Below are 23,835 nucleotides of genomic sequence, written 5' to 3'. Positions count from 1 at the left end.
AAATCAACATAAATAAACATTTTAATTAATTACAAATGAAATCTGTTATAGTGGCAGTAAAATTGTAGCTGCTGTAAAGAACGAGCTGCTATTAAATATTAAAAGGTGGTAACGGTTCATTCATTTAATCATTTATTTATTCATTTATTGTTTGTATTCAGTGTTTGAGAGAAAATAATCTGAGTGTTTGTATTATTCTTAATTATTTATTATTATTAATATTATTATATTTATTATTATTATGAAGTTTTGATTTTGGTCTTGGTTTGATTGTGATGGTTCTGGTTCTTTAACACTAGATTCAGCTTCTGATCCAACACCACTCTGATTATAACATGCTTACTAAAGGAATTCACATACATTATATATATAGGGTTATGGTTATAATATATAACCATATATATGTGAACTACTTTTTTATTGAAGTAAATGTAATTAAGGTTGTAATAAGAGGAACCTGCTGGGACTCGATCCAAAATCACTCAGTATAACAATCACCATGTACAGACATGTTCTGCTGCTTCCTGCAACTAACGTCATCAGTGTGTGTAGAATGTGTTTGTGTCACACTCACTCACTCAGCCCACTCACTCACTCACTCACATGAACCTCTGACTTGTTTATTAAAAAAAAAAAAACATTTACAGAATGTAAGTTTATTTATAATACTTCAATATGAAAAACAATATTACTGTTAATCTACAGTACTTTATTTACTTTTGTGTAAATCTGATTTGTATATTTTAATATAACTATCGGATATCGGATTTAATATCTAATTATTTCAAGTGTTGTTTTGTGAAAAGACGTTTTATCTGATAAACACAATAATTAAACAATAACTTTAAAATATGTGATGTGCATGTTCAGAAAGTCAATGCCAAACCACCTTCTGCACATGTTACAACAGCGTGGCTTCATAATATTTAAACACTGTAGTCACCTTGTAATTATGTAGTAGTCTATACACTGCACAACCATTACCTGTTTACTGTTTTTAATATATGCACCTTCATTTTTTACTTATCTGGTCACTACTGCACTTTTTACTGTATTATATGTAAATAATCTCTATCTTGCACTTCTGGTTAGATGCTCCTGCATTTCATTGGCTTTGTACTTGTACTATGCACAATGACAATAAAGTTTAATCTAATCTAATCTAATCTAATCTAATAAGAGAGTGTTAGACGTTTTATTTACATGTTTCTGTCAATTTCTTGAAGTTGGGTTCATATATATTTATGTATAATTTCAGTGATATTGTGTTACAGTCGGTGGTGATTCACTACAGCAGATATGAATGTATTTTATTAAATCATCTGTTCCTGTAATAAGTGCTAACAGATATTCATGATTTTATTACATTTGTGTGTTCATCTTCATTATTGTTGTTTTAATTGTTGTTTTTATTGTTGTTTTCATTGTTGTTTTTGTTGTGTCATTGATTCTGACCCCTGGTGACCACATGAATAGTGTTTTTAATTCTTTAGGGTTTCTCGCCTCACACGTTTCAGATGTTGGATGTGTGAATGTTAATCTCACTGTAGTTTAATGATGAAAGACTTTGTTTAATTTTACTGATTATATTTATTTATCACAGTTGAATTTAATGACACTGTTCAGTTAACAACAACAATCAAGCATGAACCCACCTCATCAGTGATTTTAGGATTTTTGCTCTAATAGCTGGAGAGTGAAGAACCTGATGGGATGAAAATGTTTTGCTCACTTCTGGGCTGAAATGTTGAAATCTGAAGTTGGTGAGTTGGTTATTTTCCATGCTTGTGTTCACTCTGAACACTCAGGATCTTCAGCAGTATGTCCAGCAGACCATGACGTTCCTGAACACACGCCTTAACCCAACAAGAGGAACGCCAAACTGGTTTTCAGAAGCATTCAGCGTGATCTTCAGCCTCCACAAAGCATGATGAATGTGCTGTGTGCACAGAGCCGAGGGTGCAGGTCCAGTCACGATTCTTAATTAATTACCTGTGTTCTTTGTCATGCTGGGTGGGTCCATCAGTGTGTGTCTTTGTGTTTGTGTGTAAATGCTTGTATGTATGTTTTTGTGTGTATAATGTGTGTGTAAGTGTATAATGTGTGTGTGTGTGTGTGTGTGTGTGTGTTTGTATAGTGTGTGTGTGTATTGTGTGTGTGCGTATAGTGTGTGTGTGTGTGTGTGTGTGTGTGTATAGTGTGTGTGTGTAAGTTTTTCACCCAGTTTTTCAATGCTTCTGATACAGAATTCTGTATTTTTAACTTTACACACACACACACACACACACACACACACAACACTCAGACAGATAATCCTGCGTAAGTGGACATGGAGCAGCTGGGGGGGGGGGGGGGGGTCAGTGGGGGACAGCGGTGGGATGGTGAGGCTCTAATTATCTAAATTATGTAATTACAGCCCTGCAGCATAACATTGGATTAACTGAACACACACACACACACACACACACATACACACACACATACACACACACATACACACACATTCTTTTACAGTATAAATGAACCAGTGATTTCTGTAAGAATCGATTTTAATTCTTTTCACGAAAACAGAATTTAGTTTGAATGGAATTTATTTGATTATAAACAAAATTAATTTAAAAATGTAAAAATGTCTCTGTACATAAACAAGCTTTTACTTCTGACACTTCAGAATAAATAATTATACAACCAGAAAACCCCCGAAAAACAAAAATACAACACGGGATCATCACATCATGGTGACGTCCTCTAATGTGTTTATAAAAAAACACTTCTGTACATTTATACATTATTTATCTAAAGTGACAGAACACAATCCAAACAACTAATGGTTAAAGGTCATGCTCAAGGGTCCAGCAGTGATAAATTTGTGTTGGTGGGACTTGAACCACTGACCTTCAAATCAATAAAGCAGTAGGTGAACCACTGAGACCCTCGCTCCCTACAGTACATTTAATCTCAGAGGTAAAACTGTGTTTAAAGAATAAAATTCAGTAGACTGTTCAGAAAAGCTTCATTTATATTTTACACTAATAATTTACACTTTATGTTTTATAAAATTCATTAATTTATTATTAATGATTTATTCTAATGAAATAAGTTGCTGTTGTTTTTATACCAGTGTGTGTTGTATTTACGTCTTATCTACTGTATCTCTGAGTCCTGGAGTGTACAGATGTGTACAGATGTGTGTTTGAGGATTTATATTCTCTCACTCGAGCATCTGAATACTGAGATCAGCATGAATTAAAAAAAAAAATTGGGGAAAAAATAAAGCAACAAAAAAGCTCTCAACAGAAGATCTAGAGAAGAATAAAGTAAACAAACTGTGAGCAGAAAGTTCACCATCCTGAGGGCCTGAACTGGACCGGAGTGGAGTTTCTCCTGTAGGTGCAGCGCCGGTGCTGATCTGATCGAGGCTGCGGGGTGATTAAGATTTCAAATCCTGTAAATTCAGCTCCACATTACGGTGGAACTCGTGATTCAGACGTGCAGATCATTCAGACCCGAACTGAACACATTCACACTGTGCTGCACATTATTATTATTATTATTAATGTAATTATTATTATTATTTAGTGCAGTTATTATTATTATTATTAATGTAGTTATTATTATTATTATTAATGTAGTTATTATTATTATTATTTAGTGCAGTTATTATTATTAGTGTAGTTATTATTATTATTATTCTTATTAATGTAGTTATTATTATTATTTTTATTTAGTGTAGTTATTATTATTGTTAATTTAATTATTATTATTATTATTAATAATAATAATGTAGTTATTATTATTATTATTTAGTGTAGTTATTATTATTATTATTAATGTAGGTATTATTATTATTATTATTTTTAATAAGAATGTAGTTATTATTCTTACTATTATTATTATTAATGTAGTTATTATTATTATTTACTGCAGTTATTATTTAGTTTAGTTCATCTTAAATAATTATTGTGTTAATAATATTGGATAATTTTCTAATGTTATTATCATTTATTCATTTTCATGTTTTACTATTGTTCTAACCTGGTCAGGGTCAAAGTGGGTCAAGTGTCCCAGTAACCCACCCTGGACAATGAAAATGGTAAAATCAAGCGGACCTAAAATCGAGCATTTTTAAACTGAGGACTCAACATTAGTGTGTGTGTGTGTGTATGTGTGTGTGTGTTTAGGGGTTTAATTGTTTGTGGGGTGTATGAGTGTTTGGGGGAGTATTGTGTTAATTGAGTACACAGCTCAGACACTCATTCACCTGCCTCATTAGGGATTAACAGAGGCTAATTCTGGCTAATTGCTATTGGCGTTAGGCTTTATTAGCATGAGCCGTCTCCCCAAGGGATGTGTGTGTGTGTGTGTGTGTGTGTGTGCATGTTCGAGCATGCTCTTGGCTAATCCTTGTTGACCGGAGGTCTCACTGCTCTGTTTCAGGTCACGGCTGTAGACAGAAAATAAACACATTCTTACCTAATGAGGGCACTTAGTACGAACGTCCCTACTACAATCTGATCAGTCTGATAAAGCAGGAGGAAGTTAAAGTGCGCTGTTAGATTCTCCTCACTGTCAGATCATCCCAGAAACTTTCATTTTCCCCCCACCATACACACCCCACACAACCCATTCTGCACTCTGCACTTTACCATGTGTAATTCATATCTTGCACAATAACTGTACATTTCAGACTTATTATTCCAATTTTATTTTATATATTTATATTCATTCACTTTTCCTAATTTTGTACAGCTGCACATAAAAAGTCCTGTATATATTGAACAAATAGTGCTAGTTTTTATGTAAGTTAATGTGTATATTTTTGTAATTAATGTGTATTGCAACTGTGAGGGACTGAGCACCTAAGCATTTCACTCACCTTTCACACCTGTGTTAATGTGACGTGACAATAAAGTGATTTGATTTGATATTCAGCTCAAAAAGAATTCACCCCAAACCCTCCTGTCATCAGTGATACCCAGGATTTAATTCTAGGGTCAGTGTCAGCTAGGCTAGAAATATTATTTGCTGACCAAAACACACACATAGACACACACACACAAACACACACACAACAAAACTGCATCCACTTCTAACAGATCCACCTGTCATGGACCTTTGCTGGAGGATCAGATCACAGACATCATTGCCCGTTTACCCTGCCACTAATGGACAGCATGTGGGTGCAGACGACCCTTTAATCAGACAGACTCTGCGTCTCATGAGCAGTAACGTGCTGCAGCTGGAAGATCCTTTAAATACTGTTTGTGTTGGGCTTTTGTTTACTGGCTCATTAAATTTGTCTTGTATGGTGTACGAGCCTCAGTGACACATGCACACACTGCGAGGCTGAAGTATCTTTTGTTTTACAGTGATCTAGTGTGTCCAGTTCTTTGGGCTCAGTGCCAGGGTGTGCCATGGTATGGGGGGTCAGTGCCAGGGTGTGCCATGGTATGGGGGTCAGCGCCAGGGTGTGCCATGGTATGGGGGTGTAGGTGTCCTTGTTGAAGGTCGTTTCCACATCTGTGATGCAGCGTTAATTTAGAAAAGTACGTTGAGATTTTTTAACAACATGTGCTTCCTTCATGATGACGTCTTTTCCAGGGACGTCCAGCATTTATTAACAAGACGATGCAAAACCACCTGCTGCACACATTACAAATAAAATGAAGTTGACCAGAAAGAACGTAAAATATCTCGAGATTCATCCTGTCTGCAATCAAATGAGTCAAAGATGGTTTTACATCATTAGAAAATACATTTCATTGTGCTGTACACCTGTATGTGAGATGAATAAAGGCGTTCTGCTCAACATTAACAAATCTAAATGTCTGGTGCCTTTTTTTTATGTCAAAATTAGAAAGATATTCAAATAAAAATAATACAACTAAAGAAAACTGTGTTTCTGAATTATATAAAGTATTTCTTAGCCAATTAACTATTAACATTATAATGAGTATTATTAAAGTGTGAATTATTGTTGCACACGGTGTACAAATTCGACATTCATATTATTAATACATTAAACTTATTATTATGGAGAACAGTGTACGTGAGATAGGGCGATACCCATAGATTTTAGAATTTTTTACCCAGAATGTAATTGGACCGGCCCACTCCTGTAAACATACTGTAGACTTTAAATTAACTCTCGGTAAACAAACCTGGTTTTGTCACAAAATGATTTAATCTCAGATCTCTATTTAATATATAAACTGTGTTTAACTGATAATATTTATCTACCCTGATGTTATCAGTCTACGTGTGTTGATCCAGTCCTGGGGATTCAGGCCTGGTTTAATGTGATACGTTGTGATCAGGGATTAATAAACATAAATGAATGATACTGTTTGGTATATTAAAAAGGAATTGGCATCTCTAATCACTAAAAACATGACAGATTATAAGAACGTGCAGGTTTACATACCTGTGGAATCATCAGTTATTCTGATGTGATGTTTTATTGGCTGCTTATCAGGTACTGGATATTTCAGTAAAAAAGATAGAGCGTAAAAGAAGAGCGTAAAGTAATAAAGCTGTAAGTAGATCCCAGTGTGATTGGTTTAGACAGAGGAAGAACATAGGTTAGCCTTGCATGGCATAGCATCATCAGACAGAGACGTCCGAACGGGTGTCATGTTCTGAATGTGTAGGACAATGAGAATGTATTAGCATGCCGCAAGCATCAGAGAGGATCAGCCCAAGAGCATTGTCTAATCAATCCTGCTTACTCCCAGAGCGAGCATCTGATCAGGTTTCACCAGGATTCATAGCAGCTCAATTGGATTAATGGCAGCAGCCGCTTAGTCTAGACGTCGCCATCACTGTTACACAAAACCTGAGAGAGTATACTGTATAGTGTAGTGTATAGCGTGTATGTACAGTGTATATTGTATGTTGGTTATGGTGTATGCAGTGTGTTTACTGTGTAGTGTGTATATAATGTATATTTTATATAAGATTTTATATAGTGTATGCAGTATAGTGTCTATTTAGTGTATGAAATAAAAATAGGATGTTTGGAATAAGATGTTCAAGCAGCTCAATTTCAAGTGTCCAGTTACTTCTGGTCATGCAGTGCGTTTGGTAATCCTGTAGGATCGTCATTGTTTTATTTAAAGCTCTAGAATGGGAGTATTTGCCCCCTACAGGACTGTTCTATAGAGTGTTAGTGTAGAATTAAAGGAATAAAAAACTAGTATTTTTAGGTCAAAGTTTGTTATGTTAATACAAATATCTCATTTACTGTGTATAAGCATGTAAAGGAACAGTGTTGAAAATTGAAAATGTTAAAAATGGCATTTTACTGCCTTTAGAAATGAAAACTAATGTTTAAATGTTTAATTATGATTACAAAATTGTTCCAGCTTTGTCCAACAGCAAATCAACACCTGCTCTCTGCTTTCACCCACTGATACTCACGTCTACATTACATTAAAAAAACACTTTTTATTTTATATTTTTGTAGAATGTTTAAACATTCTAGCTTTGTTTTTAATTAATTTAATATTTTAAGTAATTTTGGTGCTTTATTGTATTTAACACTAAAAATAGCTTTTTCTTATTTTTCACTCTACATTGCTTGAGATGTTATTATCTGTGCTTTAAAGGGGAATGAAATTAGTCATGAATGTACTGTAATTTATCAAATTAAAAATGTTCATTATTTTAAAATCATTTTTTTTTTTTTGTTCTACAGAGTTAACATTTTTCTGCATTCATTTACACTTGGATTCAGTTAGAAACATCAGTGATGAACCAATCACACACATTTTATTTTTGGTGATGGATTTACTGCAGCTGTCAGTATTTAAATGTTGATGTTGTGGAGTGTTGAAGGTTGGAACTGAGCGTTAATTATAAATGCTACTATGTTGATGGACAGACGTTAAACAGAACCAGCAATATTTTAGTGAAAGTGGTGTATCTGGTTTGTTCTGAACTGTTTCCAGATGAGCTGTGATTTACTTCCTCTATCTGACAGGATCCGTCAGTTAAAGATGTAATTAGGTATAAGTACTGATATCATTACAGCAATAAAGAATGTGTAGCACAGAACCCAGTGGTTAAGAACCTGATGGTTGTTCCGCCTGCAGCTTTTCTTCTATTAAAGCTTCATCATGACTGTGTATAAACTGCAGCAGAACTGAGGAGAGGCATTAATCCTCTAGTTCCTGTAGTTCCTCCTGGTCCTAAACCTGAACTCTACACAATAACATTACTGATCAGAGCTCATATTCGTCAAACCTCTTAAGAGCTGAAACTTATTTTGAACTGCTGTGATTTCTGGCTTACGTACATCTGAGTAACCACCAGTTTATACACATTTATGCAGACACATATAATAAAAGTATCCAAATTACATAATGCTAATTGTATGTAGTGCATTGTGTGTATAATGTGTGTCAATCATATATAGTGTACATTTTGTGTATACAATTTGTATAAAGTGTATATTGTGTGTATAGTGTGTATATTGTGTATAAAGTGTATAAAGTGTATATTGTGTGTATAGTGTATATTGTGTATAAAGTGTATATTGTGTGTATAGTGTATATTGTGTATAAAGTGTATATTGTGTGTATAGTGTATATTGTGTTTATAGTGTATGTTGTGTATAGTGTATAAAGTGTATATTGTGTTTATAGTGTATGTTGTGTATAGTGTATATTGTGTATAAAGTGTGAATAGTGTATATTGTGTGTAGTGTATATTGTGTGTATAGTGTATGTTGTGTGTATAGTATATGTTGTGTATAGTGTATATTGTATATAAAGTGTGAATAGTGTATATTGTGTGTATAGTGTATGTTGTGTGTATAGTCCATGTTGTGTATATTGTGTATAGTGTGTATAGTGTATATTGTGTGTATAGTATATAATGTATATTGTGTGTATAGCGTATATTGTGTACCCTATTTATCAATCAAAAGAAACCCCAATAAGATTCTCATGGATTGACGATGAAATAAAATGAAAATAGTTCATGTAAATAAGTTGTATATCCTTTGTTTTTATTTGTTGTTACTTTCAGTAGCAGTGATGAAGTAATTCTGTGCGAATAAGGGTTAAGTGCATCATGAATTCAGACTGCTATTTTTTAAAATGTTTTCACTTCCTGTGCTGGTTGGTCCAGATCTTTCTACTGTCTTAATGATAGAAAAGGTCAGAAAACTGTTGCATAATTACTTTCACCTCATTAGTGCCGAGACATGAATGCAGTGGGTGTGTTAGTCTGTCTGAATACTTCTGAACACAATAACACAAAGAGAGAGATTTCTCGTCACCTGTAATTACCTGAACTTTTACAAAACTTTCAGAATTACAGCCTATATTGTGTGTGGTAGTTACACTCCAACAACCCACTGTATCAACCTGCAGAATAAAGACCCGCTGTACCAAACTAGAGAAAAGTTGGCGTGGCATCCATACACTGTAGGATTTCTGGTCTTTTTCCTACTCTGAAGTTCCCTTTGTAAAAAAGGCCCAAGCAACCTGTACGAGAAGAAGGTTTGTCTATGTTTAGGGTTTCTTCTAGCAGCATTTACCAGTTTGGAATATTTGGCCTCCTTGAAGAAGTAGTTAGGGAGGGTTAGGGTTAGGGAGGTGCTTAAAAATGTACCTACTTCTACTGACTTAATAGAGAGAAAAATGATAATGGCCTCTCAGATCTGAACCTGGGCAGTAAAGTGTTCTGTACATGCACAGGCTTGTTGATAACAAACACCAGGTTTTAAAACCAGTTCAAATACCTGCTCAAAATTGTACAAAAAAAAAACTTTGGGCCAAAGGTTAATGATCTGTGTCTGTGACTATCGAACTTTAAGCATTAAATGTTAAACACTTGGGTAAAGAGCGGGTTGTCAGCCTGAGCTGTCAGCTGATCATCACTAGATGGTTAACTGGATTTTTGCACAGGTTAAAGACTTTTATCTCTGACAGAACTTCTGGTTTAGAGTGAAAATAGGAAACGGAATCATGTTCAACTCATCAGTCATACAGGCAGCTGTCAGAAGTTTGAGGCGCAAAGGCCAAATAAATGAATACGTTTCATATTTTTAATAACCAGTGCAATGTTAGAACCATTTGCACTAGACAGTCAGTGAGACGGTGTCAGTAAAATGTTTAATGTAGACAGAGGAGGAAATGAAAATGACCCTAAAAACCCTTGAAACAATCACAAGAAATACTTTACTGATGTTTTTAAATGTTATAGAATTAAATAATTACTAACTTTTTTCAAATCTTGTAACACTTGCAACCACTTAAGTCTGACACACAAGCACCAACTTCAATAATACGTCCTACAGGTGCATGGTGGGACACATCATCAGTGATGCATCCTGGGGTCATTGGATGTTTTGGGTTTTTCAGCATCAGACCCCCTTCACCCCGGTGGCCCAGTCAAGAGTGTTTAGTCCCCAGCTTGTGTCCTGGCTGCACTAGTCCACAAACCTGCTCTTTTAATCTGCAGCGTCATGTATGGACTTTAGGGCCTGACCCATCAAGCTGAGTGCAACTGTAACAATAAAATAATTTATTATTATTATTTTGTTTTTACTCCCTTTCCTCCCAGTTTAGTAATTTCTCTCTTCTTTTTCCCATTTGCTGAGAGGGACAAAAATTATATTCCTGAATGCTGTGATAATGTTCTATTTGCATTCTCTCTGTAGCTGAAAATGAGGTCTAGGGTTTAAAACAGTATTGTGTGAGTAATTCTGATGATGTTTGTAGAAGTAATTATTGAAGACCACACCCGTCTGACCCCTGGGGCTTCATCCAACTAGCCCAGATTTTTTAAACACCCCCTCTTCATCCCTTTCCCCATTCAGCCCTGCACCCTTAATCTACCTGGGTGGTAGGTAAGAACACACCTGACTGACCCCGCCCCCTCTGCAGTGCAGAGTTAGTAAGTGGAAGTGAGGATGTGATTGGCCCCAGGCCGGGCCCTTGCTTTCTCCCGGGTGACTGACTTGCATAAACAGCTCAGCAAACATGAATCGCTAACACGCTAATGTCATCCAAAATAAAGAGACAGGAAAGGTTACGCCACAGTTCGCTTGGATTAGTGCTCGATCAAAGCAGTGGGTTTTTTGCTCTCAGCTTTCTATGAAGGTGATTTCTTTTCATTACACGCCGCGCTGCGTTGATAGGCATCATTTACGCTGTCAGAGCGCTCAAATATACACTGCACAAGCAGGTTGCTACAGGTTAGCGTTAGCATAGCACTACTGCCAGGCTTACTCATCTGATCTACATTCATTCAGAGTCAAATGCTTTAAACTGTCTGAGTCACTGCTGCAGGGCTTCAGGTAATCAGAAAAAAATCATGAATTCTTTTACCTTGGAAAAATCATTAATTTATCATTTTCCAACCCACATTTCAGTTTGACTTTTTTTGGGTTTCTTCACAACTGTGTTATTACTGCTTTAAATAGTTTATCATAAGTGCATTTTAATTTTAATCTTTAAAAACAGGACATTTCTTATTTTTACCTTAACTGCCCACACATTTTAGTATTTTTAGACTGTTTAGCTTCAGTATTTCAGTATTATTTTTAAGTTAGTTAATCCTAACCGTATGTCTGTGAAAATGTGTTTATTGTGTTAACAGTGACAAATGAATAAAATATTGAATATAATATAAGCTCTGTGATTGTTGTAATAAAAGCTTTTTTTGTGCTGTTCAGCAGTGCAGAATGATGTACAGTTTACTACATTTTACTACTGTATAAAAGTGATGTTTGGGAAGATCAAATCATGAGTTTGAATTTAATCACAAGAAACATGCTGGATTAAATGTGAATAAATTTGCGGCACTGTTGAACCTCATATGGATTTTTATTTGCATATGAGCTTCTCACCAGGATCAGAAACGTTTCTGTTTATTTTTTGTAATAAATGAATGGATGATGGAAAGAAACCAGAGTTTGCTGGTAACCCGAAAATGAGAAGAGGATACAGGACCATGCTCTGATCTGACTGATTAATTGTAATTTGACATTATTGGGTGTTTGCGTGAGTGAAAAGTGAACATTTCGAGAGATCCGTTCTGTGTACTGCTATGTCCTTCAGCTCTAATGATTAGCAGATTCAGTACCAGAGAGCCTCCACTTTATCAGGACCTTCTGACCTTCTGAAGATTACACAGAGCCCGCTTTAGAAGGGTGAAGGGGGAAGTGATCTGGAAGGCCTCGTCCTAATCTCCAGACCCCCAATAAAAGTGCAGAGCAAAACTATTTACTGCACAGAACTTCATCTGACCTGCTGGAGTTTTATTCAACATTTAGGAATGCAGATCAACTCAGTATAACATCTAATACAGAATAAATATATGATCAAAAGAAAAATCTAATTATAATTCAACCCTAACCCTATCAGACAGGAGTGACTGTAGTTTTTGAAGCTCTAAGGTGAAATCAAACTGATCTGCTCACTACAGTCTATAATACAGTTCTACTTTCTATAAAACAGTTCTACTTTCATTCATTCATTTACCTTAGCAAGCGCTTCATTCTGATCAGGGCAGTGGTGGATCCAGAGCCTGGTAATGGAATGCCGGGTGCAGAACAGGAATAAACTTTGTGTATGTGTGTGTATATATATATATACAGTATATATACAGGGGTTGGACAAAATAACTGAAACACCTGTCATTTTAGTGTGGGAGGTTTCATGGCTAAATTGGACCAGTCTGGTGGCCAATCTTCATTAATTGCACATTGCACCAGTAAGAGCAGAGTGTGAAGGTTCAATTAGCAGGGTAAGAGCACAGTTTTGCTCAAAATATTGCAATGCACACAACATTATGGGTGACATACCAGAGTTCAAAAGAGGACAAATTGTTGGTGCACGTCTTGCTGGCGCATCTGTGACCAAGACAGCAAGTCTTTGTGATGTATCAAGAGCCACGGTATCCAGGGTAATGTCAGCATACCACCAAGAAGGACAAACCACATCCAACAGGATTAACTGTGGACACAAGAGGAAGCTGTCTGAAAGGGATGTTCGGGTGCTAACCCGGATCGTATCCAAAAAACATAAAACCACGGCTGCCCAAATCACGGCAGAATTAAATGTGCACCTCAACTCTCCTGTTTCCACCAGAACTGTCCGTCGGGAGCTCCACAGGGTCGATATACACGGCCGGGCTGCTATAGCCAAACCTTCGGTCACTCGTGCCGATGCCAAACGTCAGTTTCAATGGTGCAAGGAGCGCAAATCTTGGGCTGTGGACAATGTGAAACATGTATTGTTCTCTGATGAGTCCACCTTTACTGTTTTCCCCACATCCGGGAGAGTTACGGTGTGGAGAAGCCCCAAAGAAGCGTACCACCCAGACTGTTGCATGCCCAGAGTGAAGCATGGGGGTGGATCAGTGATGGTTTGGGCTGCCATATCATGGCATTCCCTTGGCCCGATACTTGTGCTAGATGGGCGCGTCACTGCCAAGGACTACCGAACCATTCTGGAGGACCATGTGCATCCAATGGTTCAAACATTGTATCCTGAAGGCGGTGCCGTGTATCAGGATGACAATGCACCAATACACACAGCAAGACTGGTGAAAGATTGGTTTGATGAACATGAAAGTGAAGTTGAACATCTCCCATGGCCTGCACAGTCACCAGATCTAAATATTATTGAGCCACTTTGGGGTGTTTTGGAGAAGCGAGTCAGGAAACGTTTTCCTCCACCAGCATCACGTAGTGACCTGGCCACTATCCTGCAAGAAGAATGGCTTAAAATCCCTCTGACCACTGTGCAGGACTTGTATACGTCATTTCCAAGACGAATTGACGCTGTATTGGCCGCAAAAGGAGGCCCTACACCATACTAATAAATTATTGTGGTCTAAAACCAGGTGTTTCAGTTATTTTGTCCAACCCCTGTATATATATACAGTGTATCACAAAAGTGAGTACACCCCTCACATTTCTGCAGATATTTAAGTATATCTTTTCATGGGACAACACTGACAAAATGACACTTTGACACAATGAAAAGTAGTCTGTGTGCAGCTTATATAACAGTGTAAATTTATTCTTCCCTCAAAATAACTCAATATACAGCCATTAATGTCTAAACCACCGGCAACAAAAGTGAGTACACCCCTAAGAGACTACACCCCTAAATGTCCAAATTGAGCACTGCTTGTCATTTTCCCTCCAAAATGTCATGTGATTTGTTAGTGTTACTAGGTCTCAGGTGTGCATAGGGAGCAGGTGTGTTCAAATTAGTAGTACAGCTCTCACACTCTCTCATACTGGTCACTGAAAGTTCCAACATGGCACCTCATGGCAAAGAACTCTCTGAGGATCTTAAAAGACGAATTGTTGCGCTACATGAAGATGGCCAAGGCTACAAGAAGATTGCCAACACCCTGAAACTGAGCTGCAGCACAGTGGCCAAGATCATCCAGCGTTTTAAAAGAGCAGGGTCCACTCAGAACAGACCTTGCGTTGGTCGTCCAAAGAAGCTGAGTGCACGTGCTCAGCGTCACAGCCAACTGCTGTCTTTGAAAGATAGGCGCAGGAGTGCTGTCAGCATTGCTGCAGAGATTGAAAAGGTGGGGGGTCAGCCTGTCAGTGCTCAGACCATACGCTGCACACTACATCAAATTGGTCTGCATGGCTGTCACCCCAGAAGGAAGCCTCTTCTGAAGTCTCTACACAAGAAAGCCCGCAAACAGTTTGCTGAAGACATGTCAACAAAGGACATGGATTAGTGGAACCATGTCCTATGGTCTGATGAGACCAAGATTAATTTGTTTGGTTCAGATGGTCTCAAGCATGTGTGGCAGCAATCAGGTGAGGAGTACAAAGATAAGTGTGTCATGCCTACAGTCAAGCATGGTGGTGGGAATGCCATGGTCTGGGGCTGCATGAGTGCAGCAGGTGTTGGGGAGTTACATTTCATTGAGGGACACATGAACTCCAATATGTACTGTGAAATACTGAAGCAGAGCATGATCCCCTCCCTCCGGAAACTGGGTCGCAGGGCAGTGTTCCAGCATGATAATGACCCCAAACACACCTCTAAGACGACCACTGCTTTATTGAAGAGGCTGAGGGTAAAGGTGATGGACTGGCCAAGCATGTCTCCAGACCTAAACCCAATAGAACATCTTTGGGGCATCCTTAAGCGGAAGGTGGAGGAGCGCAAAGTCTTGAATATCCGCCAGCTCCGTGATGTCGTCATGGAGGAGTGGAAAAGCATTCCACTGGCAACCTGTGAAGCTCTGGTAAACTCCATGCCCAGGAGAGTTAAGGCAGTTCTGGGAAATAATGGTGGCCACACAAAATATTGACACTTCAGGAACTTTCACTAAGGGGTGTACTCACTTTTGTTGCCGGTGGTTTAGACATTAATGGCTGTATATTGAGTTATTTTGAGGGAGGAATAAATTTACACTGTTATATAAGCTGCACACAGACTACTTTTCATTGTGTCAAAGTGTCATTTTGTCAGTGTTGTCCCATGAAAAGATATACTTAAATATCTGCAGAAATGTGAGGGGTGTACTCACTTTTGTGATACACTGTATATATATATATATATACACAGTGTATCACAAAAGTGAGTACACCCCTCACATTTCTGCAAATATTTTATTATATCTTTTCATGGGACAACACTATAGACATGAAACTTGGATATAACTTAGAGTAGTCAGTGTACAACTTGTATAGCAGTGTAGATTTACTGTCTTCTGAAAATAACTCAACACACAGCCATTAATGTCTAAATAGCTGCAACATAAGTGAGTACACCCCACAGTGAATATGTCCAAATTGTGCCCAAATGTGTCGTTGTCCCTCCCTGGTGTCATGTGTCAAGGTCCCAGGTGTAAATTGGGAGCAGGGCTGTTAAATTTGGTGTTTTGGGTACAATTCTCTCATACTGGCCACTGGATATTCAACATGGCACCTCATGGCAAAGAACTCTCTGAGGATGTGAGAAATGGAATTGTTTGAGACCACGTGTTCGGCATCATATCCAGAGGTTGGCTTTAAAAAATAGACACATGAGTGCTGCCAGCATTGCTGCAGAGGTTGAAGACGTGGGAGGTCAGCCTGTCAGTGCTCAGACCATACGCCGCACACTGCATCAACTCGGTCTGCATGGTCGTCATCCCAGAAGGAAGCTGACACACAAGAAAGCCCGCAAACAGTTTGCTGAAGACAAGCAGTCCAAGAACATGGATTACTGGAATGCCCTGTGGTCTGACGAGACCAAGATAAACTTGTTTGGCTCAGATGGTGTCCAGCATGTGTGGCGGCGCCCTGGTGAGAAGTACCAAGACAACTGTATCTTGCCTACAGTCAAGCATGGTGGTGGTAGCATCATGGTCTTGGGCTGCATGAGTGTTGCTGGCACTGGGGAGCTGCAGTTCATTGAGGGAAACATGAATTCCAACATGTACTGTGACATTCTGAAACAGAGCATGATCCCCTCCCTTCGAAAACTGGGCCTCATGGCAGTTTTCCAACAGGATAACGACCCCAAACACAACCTCCAAGATGACAACTGCCTTGCTGAGGAAGCTGAAGGTAAAGTTGATGGACTAAACCCAATTGAGCACCTGTGGCGCATCCTCAAGTGGAAGGTGGAGGAGTTCAAGGTGTCTAACATCCACCAGCTCCGTGATGTCATCATGGAGGAGTGGAAGAGGATTCCAGTAGCAACCTGTGCAGCTCTGGTGAATTCCATGCCCAGGAGGGTTAAGGCAGTGCTGGATAATAATGGTGGTCACACAAAATATTGACACTTTGGGCACAATTTGGACATGTTCACTGTGGGGTGTACTCACTTATGTTGCCAGCCATTTAGACATTAATGGCTGTGTGTTGAGTTATTTTCAGAAGACAGTAAATCTACACTGCTATACAAGTTGTACACTGACTACTCTAAGTTATATCCAAGTTTTAGTTCTATAGTGTTGTCCCATGAAAAGATATAATAAAATATTTGCAGAAATGTGAGGGGTGTACTCACTTTTGTGATACACTGTATATATATATATATATATTAGATAGATATTATATAAGATTAATGAGCTACTCTAACTTGAAAAAAAAAAAACGTGTTTGTTTTTGTGTTCTGCATCTGTTGTGATAATATTTTCCAATTAATCCATTGTAAAAAAGTCTGATCTTGTCTTAGAGTCGTTCTACAATTCTCGCATGAAGATGTGAGGTAAAACTCACTTAAATGTATTAACTCAGGATTAGGTAGCATTGCTTTCAGTTTGCATTAAGTTTAGCCATTTCATGTGCATAGATTCCAATACTCTCATTGTCAAACAGGACGAAATAAACAGTTTTGATGGAAGATGACATGGTGGAGACAAAATAGCTGTTGATAGATTTGAGGATTAGCTGAGCAGCTGTCTGCTTCGGAAAACCATTCCTATAAACCAACAGAGAAAAAAGAAAGCACACCATGTATGAAATTATAATAATCAAGTAAAGTTTAGTGGAAGTTTCAGCTACATGCTAATGGATGTTCTGATTAAAATATTAATATGTAATAAGATGTATTACATATAAAACACTTACACCTGTAAGTGCAGGATCACATATGCTTTGACATGAATGCAGTTAGTGTTTTTTTTTTTTTTTTTACAAAAAATATTAATAATATAAGACATGCTGACCTGAATTTCGATGATTAATGCTGTTTTTTATGTAATAAATCTTTATGTGGGCTTGATGGTCATTGGATTACCATCAACTAATGACAGTTGGTTTTGGTTAAAAAAAGACAGAACTAGCACCTTTAATTGTGACTGAATATAATGCAAGCAATTGAGGGTTAAGGGCCTTGCTCAGGGGCCCACAGTAAAAACCTAGCAGTGTTAGAGCTAAAGCCAGTGACCTTCCAATAACTAATCCAGTACCAGAACCACTGAACTACCGCTGCCACGTCACGTTGTGTGGTGTTAACATGGAACTGGCAAGATCATGTGGTGATTAACTAATGTTGGTGGTGCGGTGATATGGTGTTGATGTGGTATTGGTGTTGTGGTGATGTGGTGATTTACTAATGTTGGTGGTGTGGTGATATGGTGTTGATGTGGTATTGGTGTTGTGATGTTGATGTGGTGTTGGTGTGGTGTTGATGTGGTGATTTACTAATGCTGGTGTTGTGGTGATGTGGTATTGGTGTGGTGTTCTATTTTACCTGCCACTTCCAATGGAAGGAAAGGCCACAGATTTTAGTTTTTTCTCATCAGTGAGGGCGAGGCAATTCTTTACTGTTTTTTCCAGTAGTTCCTCACACTTATCGGATCCCCAACTGGGACTGTTACAGTGGATTACATATTTTGCCGGGAGACCAAAACCTTCTGTCAGTGCCGCTACACACAAATAAAACACGTGTTTACGATTCCAATAGATGACACACAGTAAAGTAAAAAATGTGATTATTAAATATTATAGGACTGAAACAGTGAGATTGTTTTTCAGCACTACATCACAGCACAGACACACAAGTGTTGTAAATGTGAGTTTATCTCTAACGTGGGCTTTTATATCTCCATACTACATTTACAACAGCAGGGGGCAATAATGAGTCAGAATCTGATCATTCACCTCATACTGTTTATCCTTGTTTATAATTTACTCAGCCTGATCACGGTCGAAGTGGCTCTGGAGCCACCCAGGAAATACAAAGTCAAAGGCAAAGATACACCCAAGAGAGGGTGGCAATCCAGCACAGGGTTTGTTGTAGTTCTATTTTATAGTATTATTATTATTCAGTTTTATTAGGATAAAAATAACAATGAAGAAGAAATGAACAGAACAGTCTACAGTTATAACTAAATTAATTATTAATGTTTAAAATTATTACATGTTCTTTGCTAATGTTCTCTGCTAATGTAATTTGTCTTTTTTAATTACTGTTTAGCAGCAATTTAGAATTAAATGTGCACTTTACACTTCTCCTCACCTCCAGCTACCTCCAACGGTCCATGTTCCTTACGTAGCTCCAGCACAGCATCAACAAATTCCTTTCCACCTTTCTTCTCCAGTGCACCACCTTAAAAACATAATAAACAATTTAAATGGTGAGTGGGATTCAAACTGTGACTAAGACGATGTTGATGGATCAACCAAATCCAGTTTTTACACCAAAAAATTTCATTAAACAAGCTCACACATCTTACCACAAACAGGCGATTATGAGATAATTTAGAGGAAGATTAAAGCTTTTCTGGAAATTAAAATGTTTATGATGCTCATTATCCAACAATATTCTTTTTCACATTCACATGTGACTACATCTTTACCTCCAGTTACATAAAAGTAGGTCCAAAACATTGAGCAAAAAAGGAAAAATCTTCCTTGGTATGAGTAGTAAGTGGAGGTGGTTTACCTACTTCCCCCCCAGTGTAGAAGGTGGAGTTAGTGGGATGAACCACAGCGTCACTGGTGATGGTGGAAATATCACCTTGAACCACTTGCAGCTACAACACAAACACAAAACATGCTGTGAAATATCATGCATGACCAGCAGATGGAGACACAGAGTTACAGTGTAATGAAAAACTAAACGTACAAAATGTTCATTACAGCAGCTAAATGTTTGTTGTGTTTTGTTTTGGCATTATTAAAGGTGACTGTATTTGAGAAAGAACTGAAGCGCTCATGGTGACTATTTAATATGCAGCCACTATGAACTGAATAAAGTCAAAGGCTGAGAATAATGAAGCGGTGGTGGTAAGATGAGCGAATATTTCTCTATAACTGTCATGAATGTTAGATGATGCTCCTGACACATCAATAACAGAGGCCAAGCAAGGGCCGCCCCTATAAAGGGACCCAAATTACTTCAACCTCTTAATTTTAAGGAGCAACAGCAACTGAAAGGCTGATCATGAGATTGACAACAGACGTGAAGTTAGATCTTCACCACACAACCATGTGAAAATGTCAGAACTCTCCCCACACAAGACAAGACAAAGATACTGACTCAAATGTTCAGACAAGGTGTGAACAAGCTCTAATAATTATAATTTACATTGCCTAATGTATGTAGACACCCCTTCTAATAGTGCAAGAATACAGAACTTAATACATTAGAATGTAATTCAATTTGAATGGTGTAATAACATCTCTAATTTCTTTTTTCTGCAAACTTTTACTAACCCTAACCCTACTAAAATTATTATTATTTGGACAATACCTAGTTAAGTAAAATTAGATCTTGGGCCACATAAACAGTTTACAGACTTACATTAGCATTTACAAAATTTGAACACCAGATTCAGATATTCAAACAACAGCACACAATCCTATTTTAAATCCAGTAAAAATAATACAGCAGCAGCAAATACTGTAGATTAGATTTAGGATTCAAACCTAGGATTAAACATTAGAATTTAGATTAAATTCAGGCTCATATCTTTTACATTTGATACCTTCTGTCCAAGAAAGAGACTTTTTGATGAGAGTATGGTGATAGTGTCAGATGAAGAGTTAGTGGTACTGTCAGCACTCATCCTCTTACTGCCATCACGTCGCTTCTGTTATAAACATTTTAAAAAACATTATCAGAATACTGTAGTTTTATTTGCCTGGTTACTTGCATATACTGGGATTTGGAAGCTTAATGTTTTGGTCTAAACAGGTTATACTGTGTGAAATCTTAATAGAAGGTGAATTAAAGGTTAAAGTCACACTTACTTTGGTTCTGGAGAAATTTTTAGCTGCTGTTTTGTTGGTTCTGTTCTTCTTGGTGGGTGATGGTGGAGAAACGGCAGCCTCCAGTTTAGCTTTAGCACCTTTCTTCTTAGCCAGCAGTTCAGGGTGAATGTTGGGTAAAACTCCTCCTGCAGCAACTGTTACACCCCTCAGCAACTAAACCAAAACAAACACACCAATAAACACCAACACACTGATACATACTAATAAACACAAACACAAGGGTAAACACACTAACATGCACACCAATAAAAACCAATACCCAGATAAACACCAACACACAGTGATCCAACTGATCTGAGATTCTAACCTGATTAAGCTCTTCATCATTAGCAATGGCAAGCAGGATGTGTCGGGGTGAAACACGCCCCTTCTTATTATCACGTGCCGCATTACCTGCCAACTCCAAAATCTCAGCTACACCACAAACATACATCAAACATTTTATTATTAATAAATTACTCATAATAATACTGAACTTAATATGAATGTGTATCAGTGTGTGTTTTCTAACCGGTGAGGTATTCAAGGACAGCCGCAAGGTAGACAGGTGCTCCTACACCCACTCTGTATTTGGGGAGATTGTGTTTAATGTAGCGCAGCATTCGGCCAACAGGAAAAATCACTCCAGCTTTAACTGAGCGAGACATCTTTGAAATTTTCTTTTTTTCCCCTCGAGTCGACATAACTCACACCTCACAATCTGCACATAAACAATGATCAATCATACAAATAAACAATCAAAAACATTGACTAGTAACCTCACAGAAATCCATTTTCATTGTGATTTCATAATCATCCACATAAACCACATTTAATTATGATTATAATAATCTAGGGTTAATTTATACTGCAACATTACATCAGACCTATATGAATTTAATAGTCTGCTGTTCCAAAATGACTGTACGACTTAACAAGCTGATGGTCAGATGTCTAAATACTTTCAGCAATAAAGTGACAGAACAAATGGTAGTAAATGTGCTTAAGGTAGAATAAAAGTTATTATTTCTTCTTTATTTTAAAAACTATCTTTATGATAGTGATTAAAAGAACTTCAAAAGTAAAACAAATCTTTATATATATATATATATATATATATATATATATAGTTATATTATATTTGTTGTTATATTAAACATTTATTTTATAATGAATAAAGTATTTTATATGGAAATAGCATTTTTTATTTATAATTAGCTGAATTTTGGTCAAACATAGTTGATATGAATCAGTTTCTTTATTCCAATCTGTTTCAGTTACATCTACTACATGAACACACACATGACACACACAGTATATATGTGATTTAAAGAATGTAAAAAATGCAAAGATTTCAGTTTTAAACGACACATAGTAGAAGACTTTAAGACAAGTTTACGTAACAGTTCTAAAAATAAATTTTAATACAAACTGTACAAAATGCAGTTTAAATGATAAACTTTAATATGTAGTTACTTTTTCACATCTAATTGAACTGTGTTGTTTTCAAAACGTCTTAAGCTAGTAGGGCCCTCAAGAGCTTCGATTATAAACATTCACAGAAAGTCATTTATGATAAAAGCTTCTGCAAAATGCTGTAAATGTAAAATGTTTAAACATCAAAACTAAGTAAAAGTGAATGTCATGAATAAATGAGGATTTAATTACATTGTTTATGGTTCTGCATAACGATTATAACAACAAAACAACAATAACAACTAAGTGATTAATACCAAACCAGGTATAGGTACTACATTATATCAAATGTGTCTATTACATACTACACACTACACACACACACACTATACACACACACACACACTACACACACACCACACACACACACACACACACACACTACACACACACACACACACACCACACACACACACACACACACACACACACACACACACACACACAGAAGCAGCTCCGACACAAACACTTAGATTATTAATCAGTTCCTTATGTGAGCGATCAGCTGCAACACTTACAGCTGATATAGATCAGACACAAATCAAATCAAATCAGATCAAATCAGATGTGTAGCAATGACACCGAAGTAAACCAGTGCGATATCCTTACTCCCACAATGCACCGCCCAACAGCTGATCTTTCCTACTTCCTGGTACAACGCGTACGGTACTGTCAGAGGTAGAGAGAGAGTTGCGACACTCCTTGTTCTCGCCGCTACGCGGTCACGTGGTTCATGTAACCCTCCAATAGTTCCAAACAAACCCGGCTCAGGCGGAGACGGTTAGCTTTGTTGTGCTAGCTGTCGAACGGACTGTCGGAGGGTTTCTGTGTGTTTAGTAGGGGTGTAACGATACATCGTTTCACGATGCATCGCGATGCAAAAATCTAGCGATGTGCATCGTGGACATCTGCGCGATTGTACGATTGCACGTGCATGCAGTAATTTATTAATGATGGGTCGGTCGCGAAATGAATGACAGGATCCGGAGCCTATTCCTGTGTTTTCCGGGTTTTTTTCCGTTAAAGCGTTTCCGTGGTGGCGTTTGTGTGTTTACACTGAGCAGGAGGGGCGGGGTTACACACACACACACACACACACACACACACACACACACACACACACACACACACACACACACGGACAGCGTGCACACGAACAGGAGAGAGAGAGAGAGAGAGAGAACTCAGCGCTTTACAAGCAGACATTACACGCTGGAAAGATCATAACAGAAAGGAGAAACAGGATCAACTCATCAAAGATGAGCTCCTTGGTTTTTCTGAATGCTAATCTTCACTAAATACTTACAAATACTGTCACCTGGATGCTGCTTTTTCTTTTGCACATTTTCATTTATATTTTGTTGAGTGATGCTTTGTCGATGTTGTGTTGTTCCACTGTAGATGCAAATTTACAAATAATATACACAATCAGACCTTTTGGTCTAATTAGATGGGTCTTTGTTTTTGTATTTTAGAATTTATTGTTGTAGCACTCTGTTCCATGTTGAGTATATAAATAAAGCTATTTAAATAATAAACATTTGATACAATGGTTTTTTTTACATTAGTAATTTATTTTACATGTAATGTGTTAATAAATTAGTTAAAGCTACAAAAAAAATATGTTTAAAGGCTCAGCTCAGCTCAATGAGCTTGTTTGATTACTTTGATTT

General features: G+C 37.4%; 1 protein-coding gene across 2 annotated transcripts; it reads right to left on the bottom strand.

The window, feature by feature from the left end:
- Positions 1 to 3,984: 3,984 nt before the first annotated feature.
- LOC134305431 (core histone macro-H2A.1) lies at positions 3,985 to 22,799 on the bottom strand. Of its 2 annotated transcripts, none has more exons than XM_062990140.1 (9): positions 22,681 to 22,799; positions 21,219 to 21,407; positions 21,015 to 21,121; positions 20,687 to 20,860; positions 20,422 to 20,526; positions 19,377 to 19,467; positions 18,951 to 19,040; positions 18,183 to 18,357; positions 3,985 to 5,643 (listed from the first exon to the last, which is right to left on the bottom strand). In XM_062990140.1, exons 2-9 carry the CDS (start codon positions 21,388 to 21,390, stop codon positions 5,562 to 5,564), a joined length of 996 nt encoding a protein of 331 aa, XP_062846210.1. In that variant the 5' UTR covers positions 21,391 to 21,407; positions 22,681 to 22,799; the 3' UTR covers positions 3,985 to 5,561. The 2 variants fall into 2 exon arrangements, with proteins under 2 accessions (XP_062846210.1, XP_062846209.1); XM_062990139.1 differs by lacking the exon at positions 3,985 to 5,643 and adding an exon at positions 17,105 to 17,408.
- Positions 22,800 to 23,835: the final 1,036 nt, after the last annotated feature.

This window comes from Trichomycterus rosablanca, unplaced genomic scaffold (genome assembly GCF_030014385.1).
Source record: "Trichomycterus rosablanca isolate fTriRos1 unplaced genomic scaffold, fTriRos1.hap1 scaffold_137, whole genome shotgun sequence".
Taxonomy (NCBI): Eukaryota; Metazoa; Chordata; class Actinopteri; order Siluriformes; family Trichomycteridae; genus Trichomycterus; species Trichomycterus rosablanca.
This window is presented reverse-complemented; position numbering and strand designations above follow the sequence as displayed.

What these genes read in the sequence shown, in the direction of transcription:
- LOC134305431 (XM_062990139.1), bottom strand. Translation starts at nt 21,390, where the DNA reads ATGTCGACTCGAGGGGAAAAAAAGAAAATTTCAAAGATGTCTCGCTCA. An exon ending in CTACACTGGGGGGGAAGTAG is followed by an intron (nt 19,041 to 19,376) that starts GTAAACCACCTC and finishes TATGTTTTTAAG; the next exon opens with GTGGTGCACTGGAGAAGAAA. An exon ending in CCTTCCATTGGAAGTGGCAG is followed by an intron (nt 17,409 to 18,182) that starts GTAAAATAGAAC and finishes GTTGGTTTATAG; the next exon opens with GAATGGTTTTCCGAAGCAGA.